We start from the raw sequence: 26,039 nt of genomic DNA on the forward strand, positions 1-26,039 counted from the left end.
GACAGAAGCAGCCCAGGTGTCAGGTGGTGGAGAGACGTGAACAAATTCAAAGCAAGAAAATTGGTGAGGAACTTATAACTGTATCTAGATGAATTACTGTTCTTGTAAATGTTTTAAAGTCACAATCTGTTATCCAAATATAAACTAAAGGGCACCCTGATAACAAAAGTCAAAGCACAAGATTGAAACCTGCTATAAAAGGATTTACAGATCTTTTAATACAGGTACTAACACTATACAACTCTTTTTTGCTGTTAGAAGCTGTTAAAAGGTCGTTGACCTCAGTAACTGTACCTTAAAGAAATAGGTGAGATGCCAGCAAAAAAAAAAACTAAACAACTGGAAATGATACATCCCAGCTCAGTGGATGTTTCTTATTGTTTTGAACCCTGAAGATGTACACTAAAAGTAGAAGTAGCAGAAAAGTATATATCACAATTCATTTTGCTCTCATTTTGGTTGGAAAAAATGTACATTCAAGAATCCTACAAACTTGAGTCTTTATTCAGTGACAAATCCATTTTAGAACAATTAAAAATACAACATCCAATAAGATATTCAGCCAAAACATGTTCTGAAATATAGCAAATTTATAACTAGATTTCCACTGTGTTGCTTGGAGCTGTAAAATATAGATCTCAAAATGTTTTATTACTTTTGCAGAAACAAAGATCTAAATTAAAATAAATTATGAAATGGCAGCCATGGTTTCTTTAAAGATAAGATTTTATAGCTGTGCAGTTTTGTCTGTCTCTTGCACTACTTTTGAACTCTGTCTCTCCATTATTTTTAGCCATATTTTATAGACTTTAAAGATTTTCCCATTTCCATTCCAGTTGTTGCATGCCGTTACCCCAGTCCTCACAGTTTATCATCTATACTGTGGCCATTATGGTCATCAGCTCTCGGTGTGCCTCGTCCAGCCTGCGGAGAATGCTGCCTTTAGCTGCTGAGTGATCTTTAATAGGTGCAGAACATACACACACAAAATAGAGAGCGAATCACAGTCCCCCTCCAATATCATTTGGGTGGGGACAATGATATAGTACGATGTGGTTTGTTGTAAGATTCTATGTTACATTCTGTTGAATTCTGTCCTTTTTAACTTTGAGCACCTGCCCCTCTAATGGTCTCTGCACGGCGTTGCTCTGCCCATAGAGCATGCCCAGTATGCATTCATCTGGCCAGCACAGGAATGTCACCACCAACACCAGATTTACCTGGCAGTGATAAACTTAATCCGCATTGTGTGAACTCGTTTGGCAAGGACTTGAATGTAAAGACATTAATTTATGTGTAAAAGTTCCACACTGCAGGTTTAACAGAGACCAAGGTGTTCATAATTTGCCCCTGACAGTTTCCTCCACTTGAAATACATGACAAATATCTCAGTTCGGTGGACAAAATGTCTAGAAGGATGTATGACACATTAATATCATGTATTGTTTCTTCCATTTGACAGGGTTACCTCTATTTATGCTGTTGTAATGATAGTCCCTCAAATTGAAGGTCCTCCCACCTGTGTTGCAGATATTTCAGAGCACAAGTCAAAAACAAAACCGTGGGGGATCTGAGTCTTTATGCCAGAATAAATCTGTGAAGTAAATGTTTACGGGTAACAATTTTAACTTCAATTATTTACTGTTGCTGGTAAATTAAGTCAAGTTCTATCCCTGCAAGACCTCTGGAAGGTACCGAAGTTACTGCCTTAAAAGAACATGTTCCCTGCCTGCAAAAATAATGGATTTCATCCGGTAGTAGGATATGAGCACTTTCTTTGAGGCCACAGTATATTTCTACTGGTTAGCTTTTAAGTTTAATTTTTTATTCATATTGTGTGGCTGCAAAACAAGAAAAAGGGTTTGTCTGTAAACAATGTTTGTGGCAGTACTGCCCTGCCTAAACAAAGTCTGAAATGTCTAAATGATATACAGTATCTAAAAAGTAATACCTCATACAGATTACTAGCTACCATTGACAGACACTGTATGTCAACAGTAGGAGTTGACTTCAGGTTAAATACAAATCTGATGATGTTTTTCTGCCAGCTGATTTTTTAGAGATTTTGAAGACCTCATTTATTAATAATTATGTGTTATATCATAACTGATATTGCAAATACAGTGGGTGTGTAACTATAGGAAGCACTGTATACTGCATATGAACTGGAGTTGAGTGAGACAGTGGAAACAGACTGGGGCGTTGAACAACATTATATAAGATGTGTGCATGTAAGAAGACGTTTCTCTCTTTCTTCCTCCTTGCTTTCTTTGCTCATAAAGAAAACTCAATCACAACAAACAATCCCACTGGAATCAATTAGCTACAGTTAAATAAATGGTGTGACTTTAATGCCCTGCCAAAGAGCACCCAAATATCTTCCCACTGAAAATATATCTCCTGTGCGTGTAGGGGTGTGTGTGAGTGTGTGTGTGTGTGTGTGTGTCTGTGTGTGACTGTATGTTCACACTCTTGGGATCTGACATGGAGCTCCCTGAGCAGCAGTGTGTGCTTGATAATTAGCCTCAAATTCAGCACTTCTGTGAACACATGCCTAGCTGGCAGAGGGAAGGCTGCCTCAGGGAAGGGTGAATGTTATGAGTGACTATCATCTACTACACGTATCTACTGACAAACAATAGTGCTTAAGTGAAATCTCTTCTTTTTAATCAGTCTTGCTCCTTTAGGTTTAGGGTTTAGATAACCAGTGCATGGATTTGCAGTGTAAACACACAGGACAGCGAGCTACGAGGAGCACGTGCTTTATTCCAACAAGCGTGCATGCCAGCATTTACAAGCAACATACATGCCTGTGTTTTGACCAACTACTGTGTATACTGTATAATAGTTAACCTGGTGGGTTCACACATTTTTTGTGACGAAACAACAGTGAATGAAGTGGAGATCAGGCAAAATTGCATCCTGGATACTGTTTTCTATATTTGTTACATCACAAATGCAATAATAAAGACTAGCTGGGTCTTGTTTGATTTACTTCATTTCACATATGTACACTGCCTACAGGAAGTAAGATTTTAAAAAAGGCAGAATAAAAAATGACCTCAGTCTGGAGTCAGTAACCCCTGAGGGTCATGGACTAAGAAAAAGGGATAATCAAATTATTATGCCTGTGTTCTTCATTTCTAAACTTCTTTCTTGTTTCATAAAGAATAATTTCCTGCCTCTTGGCCAGCTCAAAACATGAATCAAATGAAGCCACTGGACTATCATGCATTAGCTGCTCTGCGTAGGCAGCTTGTAACAGAAAAGAGGCAATAGGGTTTTAAGGAGCCATGAGCCAAAAATCGATGAGAATGCAGTGTGCTTGAGAAAGCCGTACTCGTGCCTTAGATGAAAGTTTAACACATGCAAACGAGAGAGGCTTCATGGAGTATGGTTCCCGGGTGTTGAGGTTAAAAGCAAGTTATCATTCACTGCCCTTTGGTGCTGCCAAAATAGAGAGTTGCCAAGTGTAGCTAAACGCTAAGTATACACTAAGTTGGTTTAACTTAACTGTATTTCCTTTAAATGACAGTACTTGTTGACAGTAAATGTCTGATTGTACAGCTATTTCTTCTATACAATATTAAGGGAGAAATCAATAAAATAGATACAGTATTTCAAGTCAAATTTAGTTTAAGGCATCCTGTGGAGTTTTTAACCACTAGTTGCGCCGTGGAGCGATGCTTTTACGAGAGAGGCCCTGTTATCTTTGTATTGTGCACAAGCATGAGGACGGACATGTGTGTGTGAAATCATGCAGGTGGTGTGATACACATTACTGTCACCAGTCAAATATTGGCACTGGTACTGTGCAAAGAAACATAGTAATGCACCAGTAATCGCAAGGCAGTACTAGACTGCAAGCTAGCAAACATGGATGTAAACAATGCACAGTTTAAAATATCTAAAAAAAATGTCTTTACAAATGTTTTATGAGAAATGAAATGAATTCAACATGTTTGTCAGGTTTCAAGGATACATACGATGCATTTTGGTGAGTAACTCTGAATGAAAACATAACTTTGTTCAGAAAAACATGAAAACTTCACAGGGCATCTTAAAGTCACCACTTGCAGTTAAGGTGAAATAAAGCATACTGCATATTCAGTATATTGTAGTGATAAATGTAACACTGTAGTTTTTTTATTTGCTAAGTTCTCACATAGCTCTCCGGCTATAATGATCATATTTCCACATGGGAATATAACAAGTTCATCGTTTATCCAGTTTAATTCTGACAAGGAACATCAATTGCTTGGCTCTGGCTAGTAATGTACATTTGGTAGTTATATTCTAATGTATTTACCCCACAAGACCTGGGCAAATTGTTAAAACATTAATAATTTACAGACTTTGTTTGATTCTGCTTGTAGTACACAATGAGACTGCAGTCAGGGACTAACTTGGGTAAAATGGTAATGCAAAAGTTTACTAAACCAACTTTCAGTTATATTCTTGTAATTGTCGAATTCTAAATTGGTGTTATATGTTATCTATCTGACTGTGTAAAATAAGAAATGAAATGGAGCTGCACAAACACTATTTGACCTTGGTCTGATCTGAATATCCTGTACCTATTAATTCACTTCCTCTCTATCCAGTCTCCTTGCTTTTTTACTAATGTTTTGCTTTTAAAGCACTCAAAATGGTTTTTTACTGAAGTCTCTCTGTTTGAGCCGTCCTGCTGTTTCTGTGGCCCTTCATCCCCCACATCTCTTGCTCAGCCTTGTTCCATGTCCTCCCCTCACCCCTTCTGTACTGGGTGCCAGTGTTTGCTGTCCTCTGTCTGTACTCCTCTGCTGTTTCCCTCCTCTCTCCTTGCACCTTTGATGTCAGGACCACAACTAAAGCCTGAGATAATCTGCTATGGGGCTTTCTGAGCCAGGCCTACCAGGCCAAGGGGTTGGAATCAAGAACATGGCTCAGGGGCCAAAGGAAGAAAAGATGGAAGAGAGAAGAACACTGCAAAATGTTAATGTACAATTATCTTTAAATGTCTTATATTTAGACTTAAAAATATATATTTTTTTTAAATAAAAAGAAATACATGCTAGTGGGTTGAACATAATTCCATTGCAGTTTTAGTAACTGATAATTGGACATGAATTTACAATATCAATATAACTAACTGCCCTCAGAAAGCTACAATTATCTGACATCAATGGTAGAAATTTCTTCATTTAAGTAAATTATGTTTTAAAACAAGATAAAAAAAATACAGGATATAAGGGAGACTACAGCCCAGAGACTTTGGAGTGTATATTGTGGTATAACTATGCTTGACTATTGTAGAACCCGAAATTTTTAAAAGTATTAAAAGTATTCATGAGGGAATAAATACAGTAGAATTGCTTAGTTGGCCAATTAAAGATGCTAGAGGTAGAGTGTGCTTTCAGGGGAAGCGTTGTTATGAAGGATGGTGAAAGTATGAAAAACCATGATGAGAATGGTAAACGCTGTAATGAACTAGGTAAGAAAATAAATTAAGGAGAGAAAGTCCAAAGAAAGACTGTGTCAGTGCACTGCATGAAAAAAAAAAAAGGGAGGATGCTAGAGAGGAACTAAATGTATTAGCTTTGGTGTAGCCTATAACCAACACTCCCATTCCATCCCCATAGCTTTCCACACCAAGAGAAGGAAAGGCAGAATAATCCCTCATTAACACCATTTATCTGCCTTGCTCTGATGGTGCTATTTATAGCACGTTATAGCAGTAAAAAAAATGCCTTTTCTTCACCTCCGATACAAAACATAAAAATACCCTTCAAAGTTAAATCTCTACTAACGGGATCAAGTGTGTAAGCGAAGGCGACTCGAACAAAAAAAAAGGGACGAAAAAGAGAAAGAAGGAACACGGCTGTCTGAGTCAAGGGTTATCCAGAAACATATTGTTCAAATAATATACTACTTTTGCTGCGTTATCAGAGAAGGCACATTTAAGTTTGGACCTAATTCTAATTTACAATGCAAAGAGAATTCATTCCATATAAAAAGGAATCAAAGTTTCTTCTCAAAGGTAATTACCCTACAGCTAATTGCACTGACATTATTGGGGCTAATTATAAATACAATGGATGTAACACAAGAACACCAACACCAATTTATGCTGACCCAGTAATTTCACAACCACACACACACACACACACACAAAAAAAAATCAGCCAATAATATTTCACAGAGATATCCCTGCCCTACATGCAATACATTGTGTTTCTGTTGAAGCTAATAAGGCCGTTTCATGATCGAGGTTTGCTTATTTAGCAGTGAATTCTTTCTTTCTTTCTTTTTTAAGTGCTGAGATAGAATGCTGTAAACGTAAAACTAAAGATCATGAAAAGATGCGATGAGATATGGAAAAAAAAATCTTGAGAAGAACAGCACAAGATGAAAGACATGTTTAATTTGCGTAAATATCCTCCTTGATACTCACACGTCCACGTTAAATCGCTTTCTTGGATTCATATGTTTAGACGGAGAAGAAAAGAAAGAACGATGTGCTGAGAGTCATACGGTTCCAACAGCTGACGCCACACTACTGTCAAGTCAAACATACAGTTCATGCTACCGGCGTGCCCACATACAAAGCAATTGATCAAACAAAGCACTCCATTATGCGGTATCCTAGACCCAGGGGACATCAGCGACAGCAATTAACATGACAGAGCAGTGTGAGCAAACAGAGGAGGGAGACGACTCCACTGGTCATCGCTTTGACCCAGGCCTGTAGACACGACCACGCTACCTCCTCTACCGTACTGACCGAGTAAACAACATAATAGAATTTCTGTTTCTGTTTAAGGTATGCATATGTACGAGACAGCAACAGCTCTGTGTGTTTACAAATGTATTTTTCTATTGAGCTACAACATAGCTTCAAAAGCTGGCCCTCTGTCAAAGGATCATCTTCATCCCTGATCCATATCATCCATGCAAACAGCACACTAATTAGCCATGCTAGGACAAATCACACTGTTTTTTCCTGGTTCACTGGCCACAGCACCTTCCCTAATCCTCCGTTATCACACAGTTGGGGAGGATAGTGAAGCTAATAACACCGTGATATTAGCAACACTGATCTGCAAGTGATAGAGCCAGGCAGCGCTAGCCATTAATTCTGTCTGCATGTGCCCCAGACCAGACTAATCCCCTATTTTAATTATTTTTCCTCTACAACCCCCCCCTCCCGCCCGCCCGCCCACCCCTCTTGTCAATGTTCTCTAATCAGACCATCTAATTAAAAAACAGGAAGGGTGGCATGCAGGCAGGCACGGTGTTGAAAAAGACAGAAGGGTGCAGATTCAGGTAGTATATGAGGTGCATATGTTGGCAGAAGGTTAAACCTGATAGCCTAAACTACAAGCCACGCTGGAATGAACTGCGGGTTTGGTGTTAGGTGTGTCTTTGTGTGTGTGTGTGTGTCCGACGCTCATTTTTCATTTCAGAATTCAAATGCCAATACCTTGTAACTCCATGATATTAACAGTAGAATAACCATAGAATTTTAGATCACTACGAATGAAAAAAAAAACAGAAATTTGTCAAAAGAGCACTTTGGTGCACTTACAAAGTCCTGTCAGCCTAGATTTATCATGTTAAAGCTTTGTCAAGATAAAAGTTTTGTTTTGCTTGTCTCTCTGTCTTTGCTTCTGTCTCATTCTGACGGTGGTGAAAGTGGGATTAAGAAAGATTGCAGTGCTGTGGGATCAATATGATGCTGACACCTCTCTGGCACTCTCCAAAAAATCTCTACCAAGCAAAAACCCACTTACAGAGGGGGGGTCTAATGGATCACATAACCACTATATCACTTTATCTTTGACTTAACCTGAGAAGCAACTGTCTTATCTGCAATGAGTGTTTCGTTATTCAGAAAACAAACAAACAAAAAAAACTGTAAGATGTGGCTGAAAGCTCCAGATAAGCTAAATAAGAGAAGATTATTTTTGTCAAAATTATTCTGACAAAAAAAAAGATACATTAAAAAATGTTGCATACAGAGCATACAAGTACATACATATAATGAAATAAGTTAGTACAATTTAGGCGGGTTATTATGATTTTTACAGCTTTTTTCATGAAAAATAAAATAACCTGACATGTATTTTGTAATTACAAAGTAATATATGTGAGAAAATTACCATCAATTCATTAACCTGAGCAATTATTACAATATTACAGAGCCCTGAAAAATGATGAGGTTTTTTTTTTATCTTGTGTGTAAAAGATAAATGGTTCACATAATATATTAACTTGCACACACAAGATTAAAATAAATAAATAAATCTTTTCAAACTTTTGTTCCACACAACCTACACAGTTATTAACATTGTGTGTTTCTGCAACTCTCTAAACTAGGGTGAGAGAGTTTTAAATCCAGATACTGACTCTATAGATTCGGCAGTGCAGCTAAGGCTTTTTATGGTGAGGGCCGGCATTGCCTGTCACCCTTTGCCTCCCCACATTTATTGATGCAGTTGAGAAGAGTTTTTATGGAGGCGCACTGCCGTGTGGCCTGTAGTTGTTGGTCAAGGCACGTTCACCAGAGTTCATAAAGGTTCCTCTGTAAATATATTCAGGTTGGCCTAATGTCACCTCATACAAAAAAAAAAAAAAAAGCAGCCTCTGTCTGATGAATGGGAGGGGAACAGGTATTTCACTGCCACACTTCACACACACATTCACAATCTGTCCTTCTGTCCCAAATAAGATTAAGATATATTACACTCCGAACCAGCGAGCACGTCCTTGCTTTATTTCACCTTGCAGATTTTCCTTCTTCTCCTCTCCTGATCCGTCTTTATTCCTTCATTACTAGCTACAAATGTAAGCTTTCTATGCTTGTCCGGTGTTATTTTATTGATGATCATGTGTTTCGAAAGGTGTAGAGGAGGTCCCCCGATGTGTGAGTTATGTGTTCTCAATAAGGTGAGAATGACTCAGCCCCCATGTTTGCTGTATCAATCTTCTATGTTCCCAGAATGAGTCAGCTATTAAGATTTAAGGCACGTGTTTGACATCTGATTCAAGAGAGGGTTATATCTCACGACAACTTCCTCTTAAGTTGTTCAGTTTTAAAATCAGTTATGCAATGTTTTCATAGTCTAATGAATGTGTCTTTGCATTTTTCCTGATCTATGTTGAGCTGACGTCAACAAAATGCACTTATTTTTGAGGGGAGGCTGCTGGGGGAAGTGTCGAGTTTCACTCATGTTAGCTTAACATCACTTGGGGAAAAGTTGAACACCTGACATGGCTCTTGCTGTTCTGACGGCATTAGTGCAGTGGAAATGGACGTGCTGAATTTATCAAGACAACAGGGCAACATGAAGGAGGTTTTGAGCTTGCAATAACTGGAGAACAAGGGAAAAAAGGCCTGTCTCTACCTTAAGCCTGTACCAAATAGAGGCCTGGTTCTCTCTGCCACTGAGGTAAACAAAGGCTCAGGCCACGATTTGAGAATTTCTGTTAGACTCTTTTGTTCTGCCAGGTTTGAGTTGATTCTACTAATTTCCGATGCAGTTTCACTTGTTTTAGAGACGTAGTAGATACAAGCGACACTGCCTCGCGAACGGCAGATCACTCCACTATCATCGACACAATGGCGCTTGATTTGACAAAAGCAAGCTGATTTGCATTGGAAAGAAGGGGAATTATCTGACGCCGTTGGCTGATGTTGTCATGTTTAATTACTTGTCAAGAAGGCTAGTTTTGCAAAGCAAAGGCTATGTATTTGGTGTGCATGGGTTTGTGCTTTTTGTTGTTGATGTATTTGCAAGTTCCTCTGTGAAAAAGAGAGGTTAGAGACAGAAAATAGGGATGTGCTGTGGTTGAGCAGTGACCCAGATCAGACAGTGACATCTCCGTCCACTCAGGGGATCCTCAGGGACAAGATGTCCTGCTGTTACTGCAGCATGGCCACACTGCAAACCGAGATCTACCTTAACATTTATTTGGTCTAATATTTGTGTACAGATTATATACAGTATATTGGGTCTATTAAAACAATAACAGGTAATGTGTTGATATGAGTTTTAAGAAAAATAATCTTTAATGTTTGACATGTTATGAGGTTTTGGAAATGTTTTAGCAAATCCATTTTTCTTTTCCATTGCTGTCTGGTTTGGAAATTTGACCTCAGCTAATACGAAGAGGTTTGCAATCCGTGTCTGAGTGTCCAGAAGAACAATTAAGCTGAATAAGCATGTGCTAAGGAAGGCCAATGCAATACTAGACTGTCACTCCTACAGTAGCAACCACCCCCTAAAGGTCTAGCTGCAGCCCTCTGCTCAATGGAGGAGTTTTATTCTACCACAGGACAAAAAATTCAGAGTTTCAGACTGACTACTGAACTCCTTTGAAGGATCTATTGGACATGTTTGCAGTGCAGCAGAATCTTGCCAAGTGCATGTACGTGCACACACACACATATGCATTAAAACAACAGATGCAATGACTTGGCTGCATGTGCTTGACTTTCACTGCCCTTCTTTTACAATCTAAATGCTGTACCCAGTGTCCTCTACAACAGACCACACCAACAGAGTGCACTGTGCATTTTGGCCGATTGATTCCATATATTGCTCTGCTTCTGAGCCTCCCTTTCTCAGCCCTCCCTCTTCCTTTTGCTCTATCTTGGCTAATTAGTGTGATTGAATAATCAACTGGTGTGACGTCTCTCACGGTCCTCTGAAGCTTAACGTGTCGCCCCAATCACGCTCTCAAAGATTGAGGATGGTTGAGGTTAAAGGTACAAAAATCTGGCAGAAATCTGATGCTAACCGAATGAGGTGCTCAAAATCAATTTCCATAGAGCCGCTGTTCTCTTTTGATCACACCATAACAAAAACACTCTAAAGCAAGCCATCCTTATTTAAATTAGCAGCACTTGACCCAGGAAGTGAATAATAGGATCAAAGCGAGCTGTAGGATGAAGCATCACTTTAAGCTACAGAATAACATAACTATATGAATACATAACTATTGTTTTCACAAAAGTGACAGATGATAAAAGACATGGGAGGAAAGAGATTAACTTTGCTTCTGAGCGAAGTAAATAACTATGCTGATCCTTGGACTTACAGTATCAACAGGTCCACAACTCCTCTCAACATGAATAATCAAATAATGAGTAGAAAGACAGAGGACAGTGTTAAGTAAAGAGGATAAACAGATCCCATGCTCCGGTGTCATGAAGGGCAGAATTAGAGTTTTAAGGATTATAGATCAAGAAAAAACAAGTGAGCACACACACTTGGGTAATAGGATTATTCACAAATCCATTTTTTAATTGACATAAATGTACTACACCAGTTACTGAGATACAAACATTATTTTGGTATCAAGGTCCTCCTGTGGGAATTTGATAACCCTCCCTACTCACATTAAAAAGTTGTCTTTTTTTTTTTTTTTTTTTTTTTTGCATAAATGAAATAGTGCATCTGATAAAAGCATTCAGGCCTGGGGCACCAATGTGCATAACTTTAAATATGTCTCTGTACAGATCATAAGCCATTAGTGCATCTGTGGGACTGTTAAAAGCGACAGATTGGATCCCAATGGTGCAGTGCTTAGTAAACACAACTAAAGAGACACCCAGTCAGGGCACAGTGATCTGGCCCATTACCTCTAACCTCTGTGTGTTCTCTAGTCTCACTGGGATAAGGGGTGAGGTAACACATGGCTAGACATGCTTACACAGACACATTGCTATCGAGGCTGTTTGTCTCAGGGGAGCTGGTTTATAGGTTAGACTAAATATTGCATAGTAAATTGCTGCACCTGCTGTTTTTAAACATAATACAGATGATCAACAACAATAAGTGATAATAATACTATGATACTAATCTAGAATAGAATTGCTTCCTTTTTTCATTTGCTGTGGTGTCATTTTGACAACACAACTGAAAAAGGCCTCACCTTGAGAAAAAAAACATAAGCCAGCCTGGAAGGTTGATAGAAAGCTTTGGCCCATTTTTGCTAACCTTGCTCTCTGCACTCCAAATCCCATCTCCTCTCCAGCTTTTAGTCTGAGCAATGTGACAGAGGGAGTAACAAAGTGTGAAGTGCTGGGGTGAGCCAATCTGCAGCACGGCACCAGGTGTTGGAGATAATGTTCCGCTGGAGCATTTCTTGGCGGGTGGCGCAAAGTTCATCATAACTGCTGTTTTGATCGATGGTACGTTGCAGATTGAGTCCTCAAGCAAGTGCAGCTGTTAACAAATCCTGACTCAGACAAACCGATTTTGAGGGGCCATAGTGGAGAGACTGGCAAAGACAGCTATTGATCCGCTGGTCGAGCACAGGCCAATAAGCCAAACTATGGTTTTAGATGTATAAAGCTGACACTGCAAAAAAAAGTGAAGAATGTAAAAACACTCAAGAGGACAGCAGAACTGATCTGTTGAAAATGTGTCAGATCATGGACATATTCAAATCAAATTTGTAGACTTTGTTTTACAGACAAGCAATTTAACAGTTCTGTGAAAAAAGCTCCATTGTATGTCAACTTTGAAAAATAAAAATGAAAGTAATAATCAGTACTTAAGATTAAACTCTCATAAACATCCACACCAGTACAGCTGGTTTAAAAAACAAACTCTTGTATCAAGATAACCTCTTGTTTCCTGCCAATGATTTTGCAAAAGTTGGCATAATATTTATATGACACTCTAACTCCCACTGTTGAAGAAAGTAACAACAGGATCATAGTGGTCTGCACAATTCACCTTTTAAGAACCTGGGCAAGAACAGCTGCAGGTCTAAGACTCATCTGCAAGGTGGAGAGCAGTAAATAGTTAAAGCTGCAGTGCAGGCCTTTTGTCTCCGCCTTCTGGCAGTGATAGTAATTACAAAAACACCGTCGACACGTGCTTACATCATAGGCTTTGCCGTAGCCTACTCCATCGCTACTGTTGTGGCTGTAAAATGGTGCATAAATTGTTTTGAGCATCGTACAACCCCGGCAAAATGACTTGTTTCACTATCAGAATTTGATCCATTCGGTCTGATAACATTTGGAAAGTCTAGATGAGCTGCATGATTCAATTATTTTATTCCCCTTCAAGTTAGCAGAGAACTAACTGGAAGCTAGCCAGCTCTGACAGCAGAAGTATCTAGCATGCATGGTCTACCCGTACAGCATGCGCAGGAATGTCAAACCCGACACCAGATTAAAATCTCTAGTATACTGTGAAATACAGTGAAATTTATCTGACGGTGATAGGTTTAATCAGCATGGGGTGAACTGGTTTGGCAAGGGCTTGAATGGACATTCATTTATATGTAAAAGTTCCGCACTGCAGGTTTAAGTCTAGAGAGTCTGTTGAGACAGACAGAGGAAAAAAGTAAGTGTAAGACAGAGATAAACAAGAAAGGGATCTGGATGCAGCAAGATGAGAGGGTGTAATAGATGTGGCTGGTATATATAACCCCCTTCACAGCACAATCTGGAGGTTCTTTGACGTGATGATCCTTGATGTGCGTCAGGGCATCATTACCACCCGTCACATCAGCCGTGAGACATTTCCATCTCAACCATTGTTTATCTCTGCATGAGCTTCCTCCCATTGTAAAGTTTAGAGAAGTCTAGTTGTGGGCTTTTAGATATGCACATCATCCCCACTGCAGCAGACATGCAAAGTTAGGGGAAAAACATGAGACAACAATAACCGGTGTTTGTGAATGCACAAATCAAAAGGAATTCTTCCGACATGCACTGCACGGATACCTTGGGCTGTGTTTCAAACTCTTGAATCCCCAAAAAAAAAAGTTTACTGAATGCAATGCATGCTATTCATTATCTTTAGTTTACTTTTGTTTTGGATGATTTGTGTTGGTTTTATGATGAGAGCCCCACTTACAGTAAATGACTATGGAATATGTAATGAAAGACAATAGACATTCATTAGACAATCAGACCAAACTATCCACTCAGATGCTTTATGACACCCACATAGTAAGGAGAGAGAGAGAGAGAGATAGCGAGAGAGGCACTAAGAAAGACAGAGAGAGACAGTGAGAGGGAGAGAAATGCCAGAGTCAGACCCTCCTAGACGTGACCAGACTAGTAATGTTGCGGTGAATTACCGGTAAAGCTCCAAAGCAAAACGCTTCCTATACTCCACCAGTCTGGGTGGTGAGAAACAGGCCACAGCATAAGAAATGGATAAAAAAAAAAAAAACGAATTCAACATTTACACCGAGAAAATACGCCCACTCAACCATCACACAGTATCCATTTAAAAAACATCTATACAAAAGCGTCGCTGGCTTCCCTGCCAACACTGTATTCACATGCCGAAAATAACTGCCTTAGGGCCCGGACTTACAATAAAATATGTTTTTGAGCAGGGGACTTTGCGGATCACAGGTAGGCAACCACCTATTCTTGTGCTGACAGTCAAACAATGGTCAGAGGATATGTTGCGCAATCACTCACTTCCATACACGCTCTGACTGTGACTGTTTTATTGCAAGAAATACTTAAAAAGGAGAGTAGAAAATTGGCAGCCAGAAGCTTGACATGATGGACACCGCTGTCGTTTCTCGCTGGGGAGAGTGTGTTACCCCCATGGTGAACAGCAGTTGGCATGCACACAGAACACATTTATATACAAGTGTAAATATACACACTCTCGTGGCTGTACATATGCATACACACACCGATGTGCACGGCTCTGGCGATGGATGATCTGAGGAAAATTATAACTGAGTTTGAGCTGCAGTAAACCAAAACTTAAATCTCATGAGCCTCAACATGAAAAACTTTACCAATCTCTTTGAAAACACAAAGATGAAAGTTGAGGCATTTATCTCCACAAAAATGAAACATACTGATATGGTTGGAACTCCCATCGGAAACTAGAGAAAACAGCCGCTGGACTTAAAAAGCTGTTCCGAAGACTATTCGCTAACTCTCAGGTGAGTCAACCCAACAGCCAATCAATCTATCCAGTGTTCAGCACTATTCTCTAACAACTCTTTATCTCTTTCTCTCTCAAACACATAGACTCACTCCTTCCAAGGGTTGGGACAAGTTGACATATATCACCACTGCAGGGATAATCCATACGCTCACTAGATGTCAGTGCCTCAAATCCATAAGGTATAGGGTTAAAAAGGAGAGGAGAAAGGATGGGAGGCTACCTAGAGGGATCAAAACTCATTGGGCTCTCAGATCTCCTAACAGGAGGAAATAAGTTGCATTTACCCAGGGAGCTTTGTGTTGTCAGCGATGGATGCAAAAAAAGAAGAAAAGAAGACCCTCATGGGAAAATAGAGTTTGCAAAAGTTACCTGAACAGAAAATGAAGACATGAGTTTTGTATGGGAACGCTGTCTGTAAAATGGTGCGATCACTGAACTGTGATGTAGCAATTTCTTTAACAGAATGCCATTTTTTTGTGTAGAATCAAGGGAGTAATGCCAATATTCGGAGTGCTTTCAACTCCAGATTCGAGCACTTTATACTCTCTATTTACAGTATCCAAGGTATGGTGGGACTTGCTTTCAGCATCTCAAGGGAGCGCTACTGGCAGATGAAAATGTATTATGGTGCTCTGCAAAACAATTGAGCGCCAAAGAAAATTACAAGTCAAATAGCTCTGAGTTCCACTTAGTAGCAAGCGGGCGAATAAGCATCTGGCAATTGCTGAGCGTCAGGCGTTATTTACAATGCCTCAAAGTGGATGGTGAAGGGGAAGAAAATCAATGTGGATGCAAACAGTGTAATGGCAGAGTAATGTGTTCCCCTGGGCAAACAACACTGACAAAGTCCTGTCAGGGTAATGCCGTGTGGCGGCGGAATTCAGGTGCCGTTTTTACCACCCCCTTCCACTGCCACCTTCAATCCACATGCACATCTCAGCTCCTGAAGTCAGTCTTCAATGTTGTCTTTTCCCTGTTGCCTTTTCAGAATGCTAACTCTGCAGGGCCGCCAATCACAGCGCTGGATTGTCCAGTAAACAAGAATGTAAGTGGACAAGATCAGATCCGCATATGCAAAGTGTGATGTTCTTGATGGTGATTGATGGTGTCTATTTTGGTTCATTCTCTTCATCTCAACACACACACACACGCGCACACATCAGGGGAACAGGAAGCGTGCAAACTTAACCTGCTTTTGTTTAAGCTGCTATGGGTTGATCAGGGAAGCATGGTTTTGACCCTGATCCCTGGCCTCTCTTCTCTTATTGGACCAATACACCTGTCCATCAATTATCAATCAATTCTGTTCCTAGAACTCTTGACAGTTTGAATTACGCAGCCAGTGGGATACCAACACTATACATGTTCAATAACTGAGAAATCATAGAAGCCCGCTAACACTTTCATTTTTGCCATTTGTTCAGGCCACTAGGATATATCAGTTCATGTCTCCCAGCTTCAAGACAAGATACAAATTATGACCCATAAATCGCTGGAAAAAAGATTAAAGATGAGAAGCAAGAAGAAAACAAGAATCCAGGTATGAGTTGTATGTCTTTTCTGACGGAAAGTAATGCTTACCTTGTACAGCTTACTGAGACAATGCTTTGCTAAAATCCTCAATTGGATTGTAAACTCTAATTCAGTTAATACCTGACCGGAAAGAGAGAAACATCACTTTAAACTTTAAACTTATCCCTATACAAACTGGTCTGATTAAATAACAGACCGGCCCAATTATATGGAGAGAGAGAAAGAGAGACAGAGCAGAGGGCTCACTGAGCCATACACTGCGAGGATGTGTGCTTTAGGTCAGCACCATCATAGCGCTCCACCTGACCTCTCTAATTGGCCACCAGCTGGGAAGTCGTAATCCCTCCACCCATCTCTCTAGTTGTCCACTTCCACACCCATCTTCACCTCCAACGGTCCTGCCCTCCTCTCCCATTTTCTCTTCTGGTGTCTGGTGGCTCTGACGGTTTGACCCTATCACCCCCTTTGTCTGTACTTACACTTCCCCGCACACTATGAATTTATAGATACTCAGCTACTAAGACACCTTATAGTTAAAGTTATTCTGTTGAAAATTGGCTGGTCTATTTGATGTTTTGAGACAAAACAGCCAGCACTTCTGAAGTCAACACTATGTGGTGAAAACCCAAGCCAGTCTGACTAGGAGAAAATGAAACAATAGAGCCAAGCCAGCATGTCTGCACCATGTCCCCTGTCCCCTATGCTGCCTTTTCCTTGCAATGTGCATGATCAACTGTGACTTGAGTTCTGCATTGCTTGCCAATGGCCCTTCTCGCTCCTTTCTAGTCACTTTCTTCTTACTGTTTTCCTTTGCTCTTTAAGACAGTGCAGCCATGCCGCTGGTGCACCACCATAGGCGCCCCCAGCAACAATCGCCACAAAGATGACAGACTCAGTAGAGATTTGGGCGCCCCACATGACAACAGAGAGTAAATCAAAGTCCGGGACAAGAAGCTGATGACATCGTAAAATGTGCAAAAGAAGCATAGTCAGGCTGGCGTCTGTGGGAGTCTGGAAAGCGATCAACTCTCAGTTGGCCCAAGCAGAGATTCAAAGAGACTTTCATATCAGCCGCACAATTCTCAGTTTTAGGACCACTCAGAGTTAATCAAGTTCTTCTCGAGAAGTGTTTTTGCTTAACTACTGAGTGAATGAGTTTCCAGGGACCATCTCACTCTAAGATAACTCATATATTCGTTCTAAACCTGTTTCCTCTATCAACAGTCTTCTTTCTCGCTGTCTTTTTGTTCATGTATCTGTGTGCTTCAAGCCTTTAATAGCTCAGCCAGTGCTACCCCTTGTCCCTTCCTGCCAACTGCCTGTGGCTGTAACTTCATAGTCCTCTTTGTCCTCTCTTGTTTATGAAAACTGCATGCCTCGTACATGATCCTGGAACTAAACCCGGACTTTTTATATTTCACTCAAGACAAAGAAAATGCAGTGGATTTTTCTGGCGTATGACAGTTACCTCCATCCACCTGTATATGACACATGTAGATTTTTAATGCTAATATTAGCCTTGCGTTGCGAGTGAGGGGAAGACAAAGTGGCAGAGAGGGTGTGAAAGAGTACATCTGTTTTTACAAGTTCTTAGAGTGCCAGCACAAATATATGGGAGTGTGGCTGAAAGTGTGAATACTTATGTGCACATGTCCATTTGCGCCCATATGGGCTCTACTATGTGTGCGTGTGTGGGTGAAATAACACTATACATGCAGGCTGGCGGTGGTAATCGAGCTCACTAATTACTTCCTGAGCTGAGAGAGTTGTCAGAGAGAGGAGGAGCTGCCACAGATGGTGAGAGACTCACACTGATGCCAAGATATCCTACCTCTTCATCATTAGAGCTGAGCATGTGTGTTTGTGTGAGACTGAGTAATTGTGAGAATGAGTGAGAGTGTGTGACCGAGATTCGGTGTTCAAATTAAAATTTAAAACCACATACCACACGATACGCCCTGATGGGTAAAAGCTATGAACAGCATATCAAATAAATAATCTTTATCAGTCTATTTATTATTTTCACAAGATACTACCAGTAGCACTTGAAATTTGAGAACTGTCTGAGTGATGTTTGAATTGATTCTTGCTCCTCTGCTATTCTCCAGAGGTGACTGGGACAGCCATGGTTCACACAGTCACCCTAAGCTGGCTACATTCCACTGGGTCTAACCAACACCCATCCACTTCCAACTACACTTTGACTAGCTTATTCCGTCATCTGCAAAAGTGCCTGTGGGCAGATGGTGCACCAGTGGTCTCCTCCTCTGCCTGTCCCTAGCTTAGTCCGCTCTCCAGACAAAATGCTGCGGGCTGACTACTCACCACTGTGAAGAGCCCTCAGTACCGCTGACCTCCAGCAGGTCATAGTCGTCCTCCAGCTGAAAGTCAGAGAAAACCAGGGCGATGGTGTCACCTGGCTCGGCCAGCACGGTCCAGGTGCAGTCGGCGTTGTTGTTGTACTCGGCAGGGTAATTGGGAGTGGTGATTACCCCGCTCTGGCCTCGTAATGTCCCGCCACACCCGTCGTCCGCTGCAAGGAGCACGGGAGAGAAAAATGCTGTTAAAGGCTTAGTGAAAGAAGGCTATATAAACAAAGATAATCACAGACTGTTGGTGCAGAGATAATTAAAGAAGTAAAGACCAGACAGACAGACACTGTAGGAGAGTTAGGGTACTAATTAACAAAAACTGCAACTTAATTAAGCTAAAGGTGATGAGCAGTCATACTGAAATCCTTACTAGCTATTGCAAGCTTATTCGAGATGGGTACCATACTGGTCTAAATATAAGATGGCACTGATTACGAGAAGATAGGAAATAATATTCACACACTCGGGTGTCAAGCTGTTGGAAGCGGCCCTTTACTAATTTGATATTCTAACACTCTTCGCCGGTGACGTCAGGAGGTGTTTTCTGAATATATTTCAAACAAGAAACATGAAACACAAGCCAGAAAAATATGAGCTTATGTAACATTTTTGGGCTAACTAGCAAGCCTAAAAACATTTAGGCTACAAACAACCCATACTGCAACACTCCTCTGAATTAACAGGCTCACTGTGTAACACAAGAGCTCTCAATTGAAAAAGATCTTCTGAAATCCTTAAGATGCAAATATATTGATCCCCATTTAACTTCTTTACACAAATACATTGGCTATAAATGGGCCAATACAGAAATGACCTAGATCCCTGATTGGCCATTGCTGTTTTTCTCTCTGTTTATGTCTCCCTATTTATGTTTATAATCACATGGTCTGGAAATTGTGCTTAAGGTGGTCCTATGACAGAAACTTTGACTTTTTGTCACCTTTTTCATGTTTTGTCAGATTTTGCACATGGAGTAAATTGATTATTTTTTGCATTTGACAAAAAAGTTTGTTAAGAGAGAAAATCATTTTATTATTGTAAATTAGCTAAGTATGTACTATGTCAGAAACAATAACCTAATTGGACAAGTACTGATTAAACTCAGTGATGGTAAAGTAGCTTAACCCCTTTGGGAAAATACTGGGATGGCAGAGATGCTGATGACTGATAATATTAATGACATACAAGCAATGACTCAGCATAGAAAGTCTTCCAAACTATGTCACTAAGTGGTAACTTTGTGGATGAAGTTTTGCCAGGAACCTTGTCAGCTTCTTTGCATTTAAATATATATATATATATATTTTTTTTTTCTGTCCATAAATGATCTTTTTTGCTATGAGCCAAAGTGCAGATTTTCAAATTCAGGAGCATAAATATGTGCAATGAGTTACAGCATATTGTTCCTTTGTCTGCAATTTTCGCCATGGGCCAGAGAGACAGCAGTCATTGGATTTCAAAATGCCCTACAGTACTTTTACAGTCAGCAGGGAGCAAAGTAGAGTGCGTGATGCAACCTAATGCAACGTGGGGGGAAGTGATTAAATCCTGATTAATTCAGATTTGTGTTAATCAAAGCAACTCTTCCCTCCTCAAGACAGCTTTAAGGAGACCATTAAATAATAAAGCATGCATTTAATGTGTTGCCAGGATAATTCCCCTGCTCAGCTTCTGATATGTTCATTACAGCCTTTAACAATGCAGTGTCATGCGAAATCTGGAATACAATTCCTGTGTGGAATTGGTGGAGATACAGACTTGAAAATATTGTGTGTACGTCACAGTATGTGCTGGTGAACAGAGACGACACATCAAAAGGAGTTTTTAATGACACCTCGGCGATATCAGTGTTTGTGAAGTTGTGTGTGTGTGTGTTTCTGTGTCAGGGTTGTGTGGGATTCATTAATGGGCAGCCAGCTAGCTGTGTGTGGTGCTTCTGAAGAGGGGAGGAGGAGCTCAGAGGCACAGCGCCCTGTCTATCATCCATCCTACCTGTCACCACGGCAACCCCCCTGAGGGAGGGCAAGGGAGTGTACGGACGAGCGGAAACCTGTGAGGTGTGAACTTGAATAGGAGGGAAACCACGACAGAAGGGTGAGAGGAAGGGGGATGAAGAGGATGACAGGTGACAAGCGAGGATGGGTGAGAGAAAAGTGCAGAGGGAGGGTGGACAATGAAGAAAAGCGAGAGATGGCGAGAGGGGTGACAGGTGATTGTTGCAGTGGGAGTGACAGGAAGTAGAAGGCAGACAGAAGAAAGGATGAGGAAGTGCATTGATATTCCACACAGGACAGTTTCTTCACACCTGAAGGGAAGTCTCTGACTCCGAGCTCTCCCCTTCACCTTAACTCTCTCCATCACTGTCTCCATTTTGTGGCTGCCGCTGGCCGACGCCAGCACTCTACAACAACTGAAAACTAAAAAATGGCTCCAGCGTCGGCCGTACGATACCCCAAAACTCTTAAACATTTCGATATGTGAGGTGAGCAGAAACATATTAATTTTTTTTTTTCTCCCTCAGTCAATTGTAGATGTCAGGATGCTTCCCACGGTTGAACAGCACATATTTTCAGCCTGTCACTTAGGATGTCATGGTTTCCATTAAGTGTTAGGAGCCACTTTGATTCCTGTGAGCGTCATGGTAACCAAGATATAGGAGAGCATGGGCAATGCATGCAAGCTAAAAGAAACATTCATGTTTAATATACATCAAAAAAATGCATTTTTAATATACACACTGAACATGCACAAAGCAAAAGATAGAAAACTATATTTGAGAGTCTAAATGGGGAGAAGAAAAGAGTGATGACAAAGACTGAGGTTAAGCTTTAGAATCTGAATAACAGATTGATATTTAATCATTTACAAGTGTACTTATCAGACAAGTCATGTTGTTTTTTTTAGATTATAGTTAAGAAAACAAATTGATAAGAATGAAATATTAAACGGTAACTGTGCCATCAATGGCTGGCGATCATCTATGGCTCTACTGTCCAACAGTGCTGGCACATTTGCGTTTGGAGATTGTGCCAAAATCTTCTCCCCCCACTCCCAAATTACAGCATGAGTTCTGCTCTTACACATATGGGCAGGCTCTATAATTGGAAGGACATTAACAATACACTTTTGTATGCATTATGAAGGAGCACTCAGGTATACACGTTGACTTTTACGTGGCACTGAGAGACCTCAATTAATCACAAGGGAAATTGCCAGTTTCTAAAACTTGTTGGCGTGTAATTTCTGCTGAAAAGGTGGAATAATCACATACTTGAGTGCTTGAGCAATTTTTTTTTCTTTTCTAGGGAAGAAGCCTGGGTGGGCATGGAGTAGGAGAATGAACGAGCTGAGTTTGGGTCTGAACAGCAAACTGTCAATGAATTATGAAGAGAAGAAAGAGAGATGACAGAGTTCTTCACAGTCTCTTATGTAAAAATGGAAGAAATTATGAACAAGAGGTTATAAAATGCATACATAATGACTAAATATGGAGTATGGCATGTGCGTGTGCCTGCATGTGATTGGGTGGGTGGGGACTGTGCTGGCACGTGGTGCCCAGCCATGTGTGCTCATATGTGGGCTTCCTGACTCCCGGCCTGGTTGCAGATGGCACAGTGTCTCAGCACTCTGCTCAGTAGGCACACTGACACAAACCATTGGCCACATGGACACACAGGCACACAAGACAGCAAATGGACATACACATGTAACATGCAAACTCTTGAGTGCAAGACATGTACGTGCGTTTACTTTCATACAAAATGAGATCCTGCAAAAGTATGTATAGTGACATCATATTTGCCTACACTGAACTATTCTTTTTTTTTTTTTTTTCCTAAAGAACTGTGTCATGTTGGGTCAGACAACACACACTGGCAGGTGTCGCTGCCGCAGGGGTGCTTGCTAACTGTGAGGAAGGACAACTGGCACAAGCACCTGACTGGGAGCTAACACATGAGGTCCTGTCATAGTAAATAAGATATCAGTATAACCACAGAAAACCTTGTCAGGTCATGTGGAGGCATGTGTAAATATATGTAAGTGAGTATGTGTGTCTGTGTGTGTGTGTCTGTGAGTGTGTGTGTCTGTGTGTGTGTGTCTGTGATGATGACATTAGCAAAGTTGATTCCTCTTCATTTCAAAAGCGAGGTTGATTTTGTCGTCTACAATATATTGATTTTTAAGGTTTTAAAAAAGTAAATGGAAACAATAATGTACCAACTTTCATGTCTCCTTTGTGAGTCACACTTTAAATGATGGAAGGACTACCTACGTTCATGTTTATTAGGACACTTGATCTAGCCAGTCCGGTATCATTTGGTATAAACCATCTGTCATCTTTGAATCTAGGTTACTTTACAGCTAACCACTAGCTTTGAATGTCATGCTGTTATAACATCCCTATGATTTGTGAAACACACACATATATGTATATATAAATAATAAGTTTTGCACTGTGTCCCTCCTACATACCTCTGCAGTATGGCAGGGGGAAATCCCATGCAGCTGTACCCGCTGAAGTGGCGAGGCAGGACAAGGTAGTGTGACCCTCCAGCACGTAGCCCGGGCTGCAGCTGTAGCGGATTTTATCTCCGATGTTGAAAGTGGACCCCTGCTGGTGGCCATTGAGTAGCTGTCCGGGATTACCACAAGTGTAGCTGGGCAAAGCTGGAGAGAGAGGAAGGAATGGACGGTTAATGAGACATTTTGTGATAAAGTCTGTGGCACTGCGTCTTGATAGTATTGACAAGAGCCAGGAATGAGGAGAAAGTACAGAGAAGTCTGGTGACGGATCACAACACACACACACACACACACACACACACACACACACACACACACACACACACACAAGACCATCTGTTCATAACAACATATCTAACCCAAAAAATTACTTATTTCACAGATACACTTATATAATGCGTTATTATTTCAATCAAAGAACCACGATATGTAACCTAGCACAAATAATACAACATGCAGTATTGTTTTTTAAAAAAATTCTTTCAAATCAAACAAAATGTCCCCCCCCCACATATTACCATATTAATGTTATTCATTGATGCTACGTTGACCAACACTGCTTGTCCAATCATGTACTCACATGCAAATAAGTGAGCTCAGTATTGGCAGAACCTTGTCTAATTGTGTGTTTTTATGCAAATCAAGTTCAAAGGAAGTTCAGCCAATTTCTTGCTCCTTAACCTCTTGCTTCAGCCTTTGTATTTATATTTTTACATTTATAAAAGACATATGATGGCAGTTTCTGTTCAGTTTGATGACATATACAGTAGTAGAATGGCTGAGCCTAAATAGTGTATAGGCTACTTTACTGTATAGTAATCATAGGTGGCTTTGTGCTTGCAGAGTCTCAAACAATAAATCCTCAGGGTATGAATTAAACTGCCATGGCCAAACATGCATTACACACATGTGTATTCTGTCATTCAGCTCCGGTCCCAGTCACACTCTCACACAGTGAGGGAGCTGGCCGGAGCATGTGCTGGACTTTGGATGAAACTCAGTCTCTCCACAGGGACTGGGCTAAACTCTGGAGAGGACAGAATGGCTCCTATACAGCTACACAGCTTACTGGCACCTCACCACCACATTCAATGCACACTCGCCTCTCTACCCTATCGGTAGTCTACAGCTTCATAGTGTATTACAAAACATTCAAACATCTGAGAGGCAATCAGTTGATTTTGGATGCACAGCAAAATGTTTATCTTAACGAGAAGTCTTGCCTCTTGATCAGTTTGGAAAACGTTTTTCATTTGGGTTTTTTTTTTTCCAAAGATAAAATCAGGTTCTTGAGGATAAATAAGACTCAGGACAAGACTAACATGTTAACATGTTTGGAATTTTCTTTTTGTTTTAAAAATTTAACACAATAGTCTATTTTATCTTTTTTCATTTTTACATTTATCACACAAAAAAGCTTTCAAATTTAATATAGCGCTTATTTCAAGTTTGAAAATCCCCTTTTTGTGTGTTTGTTTTCATCTTTTCCCCTTCCAAGCCCTGTAAGCTGAGGCTTCCTTACAGCAAGGTCTAACAAGGACAGATCAATCTTTTTACCCAACAGTGCAATCCACAGGGCTTGAGCTGTGGAATTAACCGGATGGTAAATAAATAGACTGCAAACAGTTTGTGTCCAGTTGACCCATTAGACAACAAATATGACCTCTAAGTGTTTGATTTTGTGTGTAATCTTCACTAAGGTTACGTTGGCTGTGAAACTGTGAGACAGCATAAGTCTTCAGTGATGCCGTCTCACAGTTTGGATATGAATTCTAGCTTCTTTTGTTGATACTTGGCTGTCTATGTCTATACGTTGGTGGTAAAGGGTTTCTGCCGTAAACCAGCACTGAGACCCAAGGAGACGCAAGAGCTGCTGCTCACTAACAGCTATGTGTGTTTACAGCAGAGAGCAGGAGGGAGGACAGACGTGTCACTCCGCTACTATATGCTGTGATTCTGCTACGGCTGCTGTCACGGAGCAGACACTTTCAGATTATAATTGTAGCATCCATTGTCCAACTAAGTATTGATAACACTTTTTATTTCTATAAAAAAAAGGCAAAACGACAATGGGCAAGTAATGTAATCGGTATATGCCCATCACTGTGTACCACTGGTAACAGCTTTACACATGTCCACACATTTTGCTCAGCAACAACAGAAATAGCAGCAGATCAATTAGTGAGCAGGTTCTGTTGCTTTATCTGTGCTTCATGTCACTCCATCCAGCAGTTGTTGAGACATTTCACTCATGATCACAGATAGAGGAAAAGTCTCTGGAAACTTCCATGTTAGGGTTGGGTGATATGGACAAAATCAAATATCACAATATTTTTGACTAAATACCTCATTATTGATATTGCAACAATATTGTAGGAGTGACTACTGGTGCTTTCGCAAAATATTTACACAATGAGATTTTTTGATAAACAGTCATCAGTGATGTGGATATAATGTCTAAGTAGGTAAACACAAACAATAGAACAGCTGGAACAGTCTGGTAACGTCAGAAAATGACATCACTTTACTGTAATGCAGCCTTTAAAACCAGGAAAAGACAACACTTATGCAATATCACAATATTACCATATCCAAAATCTAAGACGATATCTAGTCTCATATCATAATATCGATATATTGCCCAGTCCTACTTCATGTCTTTGCTAAATTTGACCTGCTGATA

The 26,039-nt window shown here is 40.4% G+C and overlaps 1 protein-coding gene across 8 annotated transcripts in view; it reads right to left on the reverse strand.

Annotated features, from left to right (window-relative positions):
• csmd2 (CUB and Sushi multiple domains 2) overlaps nt 1–26,039 on the reverse strand; it is a 270,946-nt gene that overhangs the window by 167,858 nt on the left and 77,049 nt on the right. For all 8 annotated transcript variants that reach the window (XM_042436067.1, XM_042436065.1, XM_042436068.1 and 5 more), the window contains 2 exons: nt 23,306–23,500; nt 18,786–18,993 (listed from right to left, as the gene is read on the reverse strand). In XM_042436067.1, the coding sequence (XP_042292001.1) occupies nt 18,786–18,993; nt 23,306–23,500 (403 nt within the window). The remainder of the gene's footprint in view (nt 1–18,785; nt 18,994–23,305; nt 23,501–26,039) is intronic.

Source organism: Thunnus maccoyii, chromosome 15 (genome assembly GCF_910596095.1).
Source record: "Thunnus maccoyii chromosome 15, fThuMac1.1, whole genome shotgun sequence".
NCBI lineage: Eukaryota > Metazoa > Chordata > Actinopteri > Scombriformes > Scombridae > Thunnus > Thunnus maccoyii.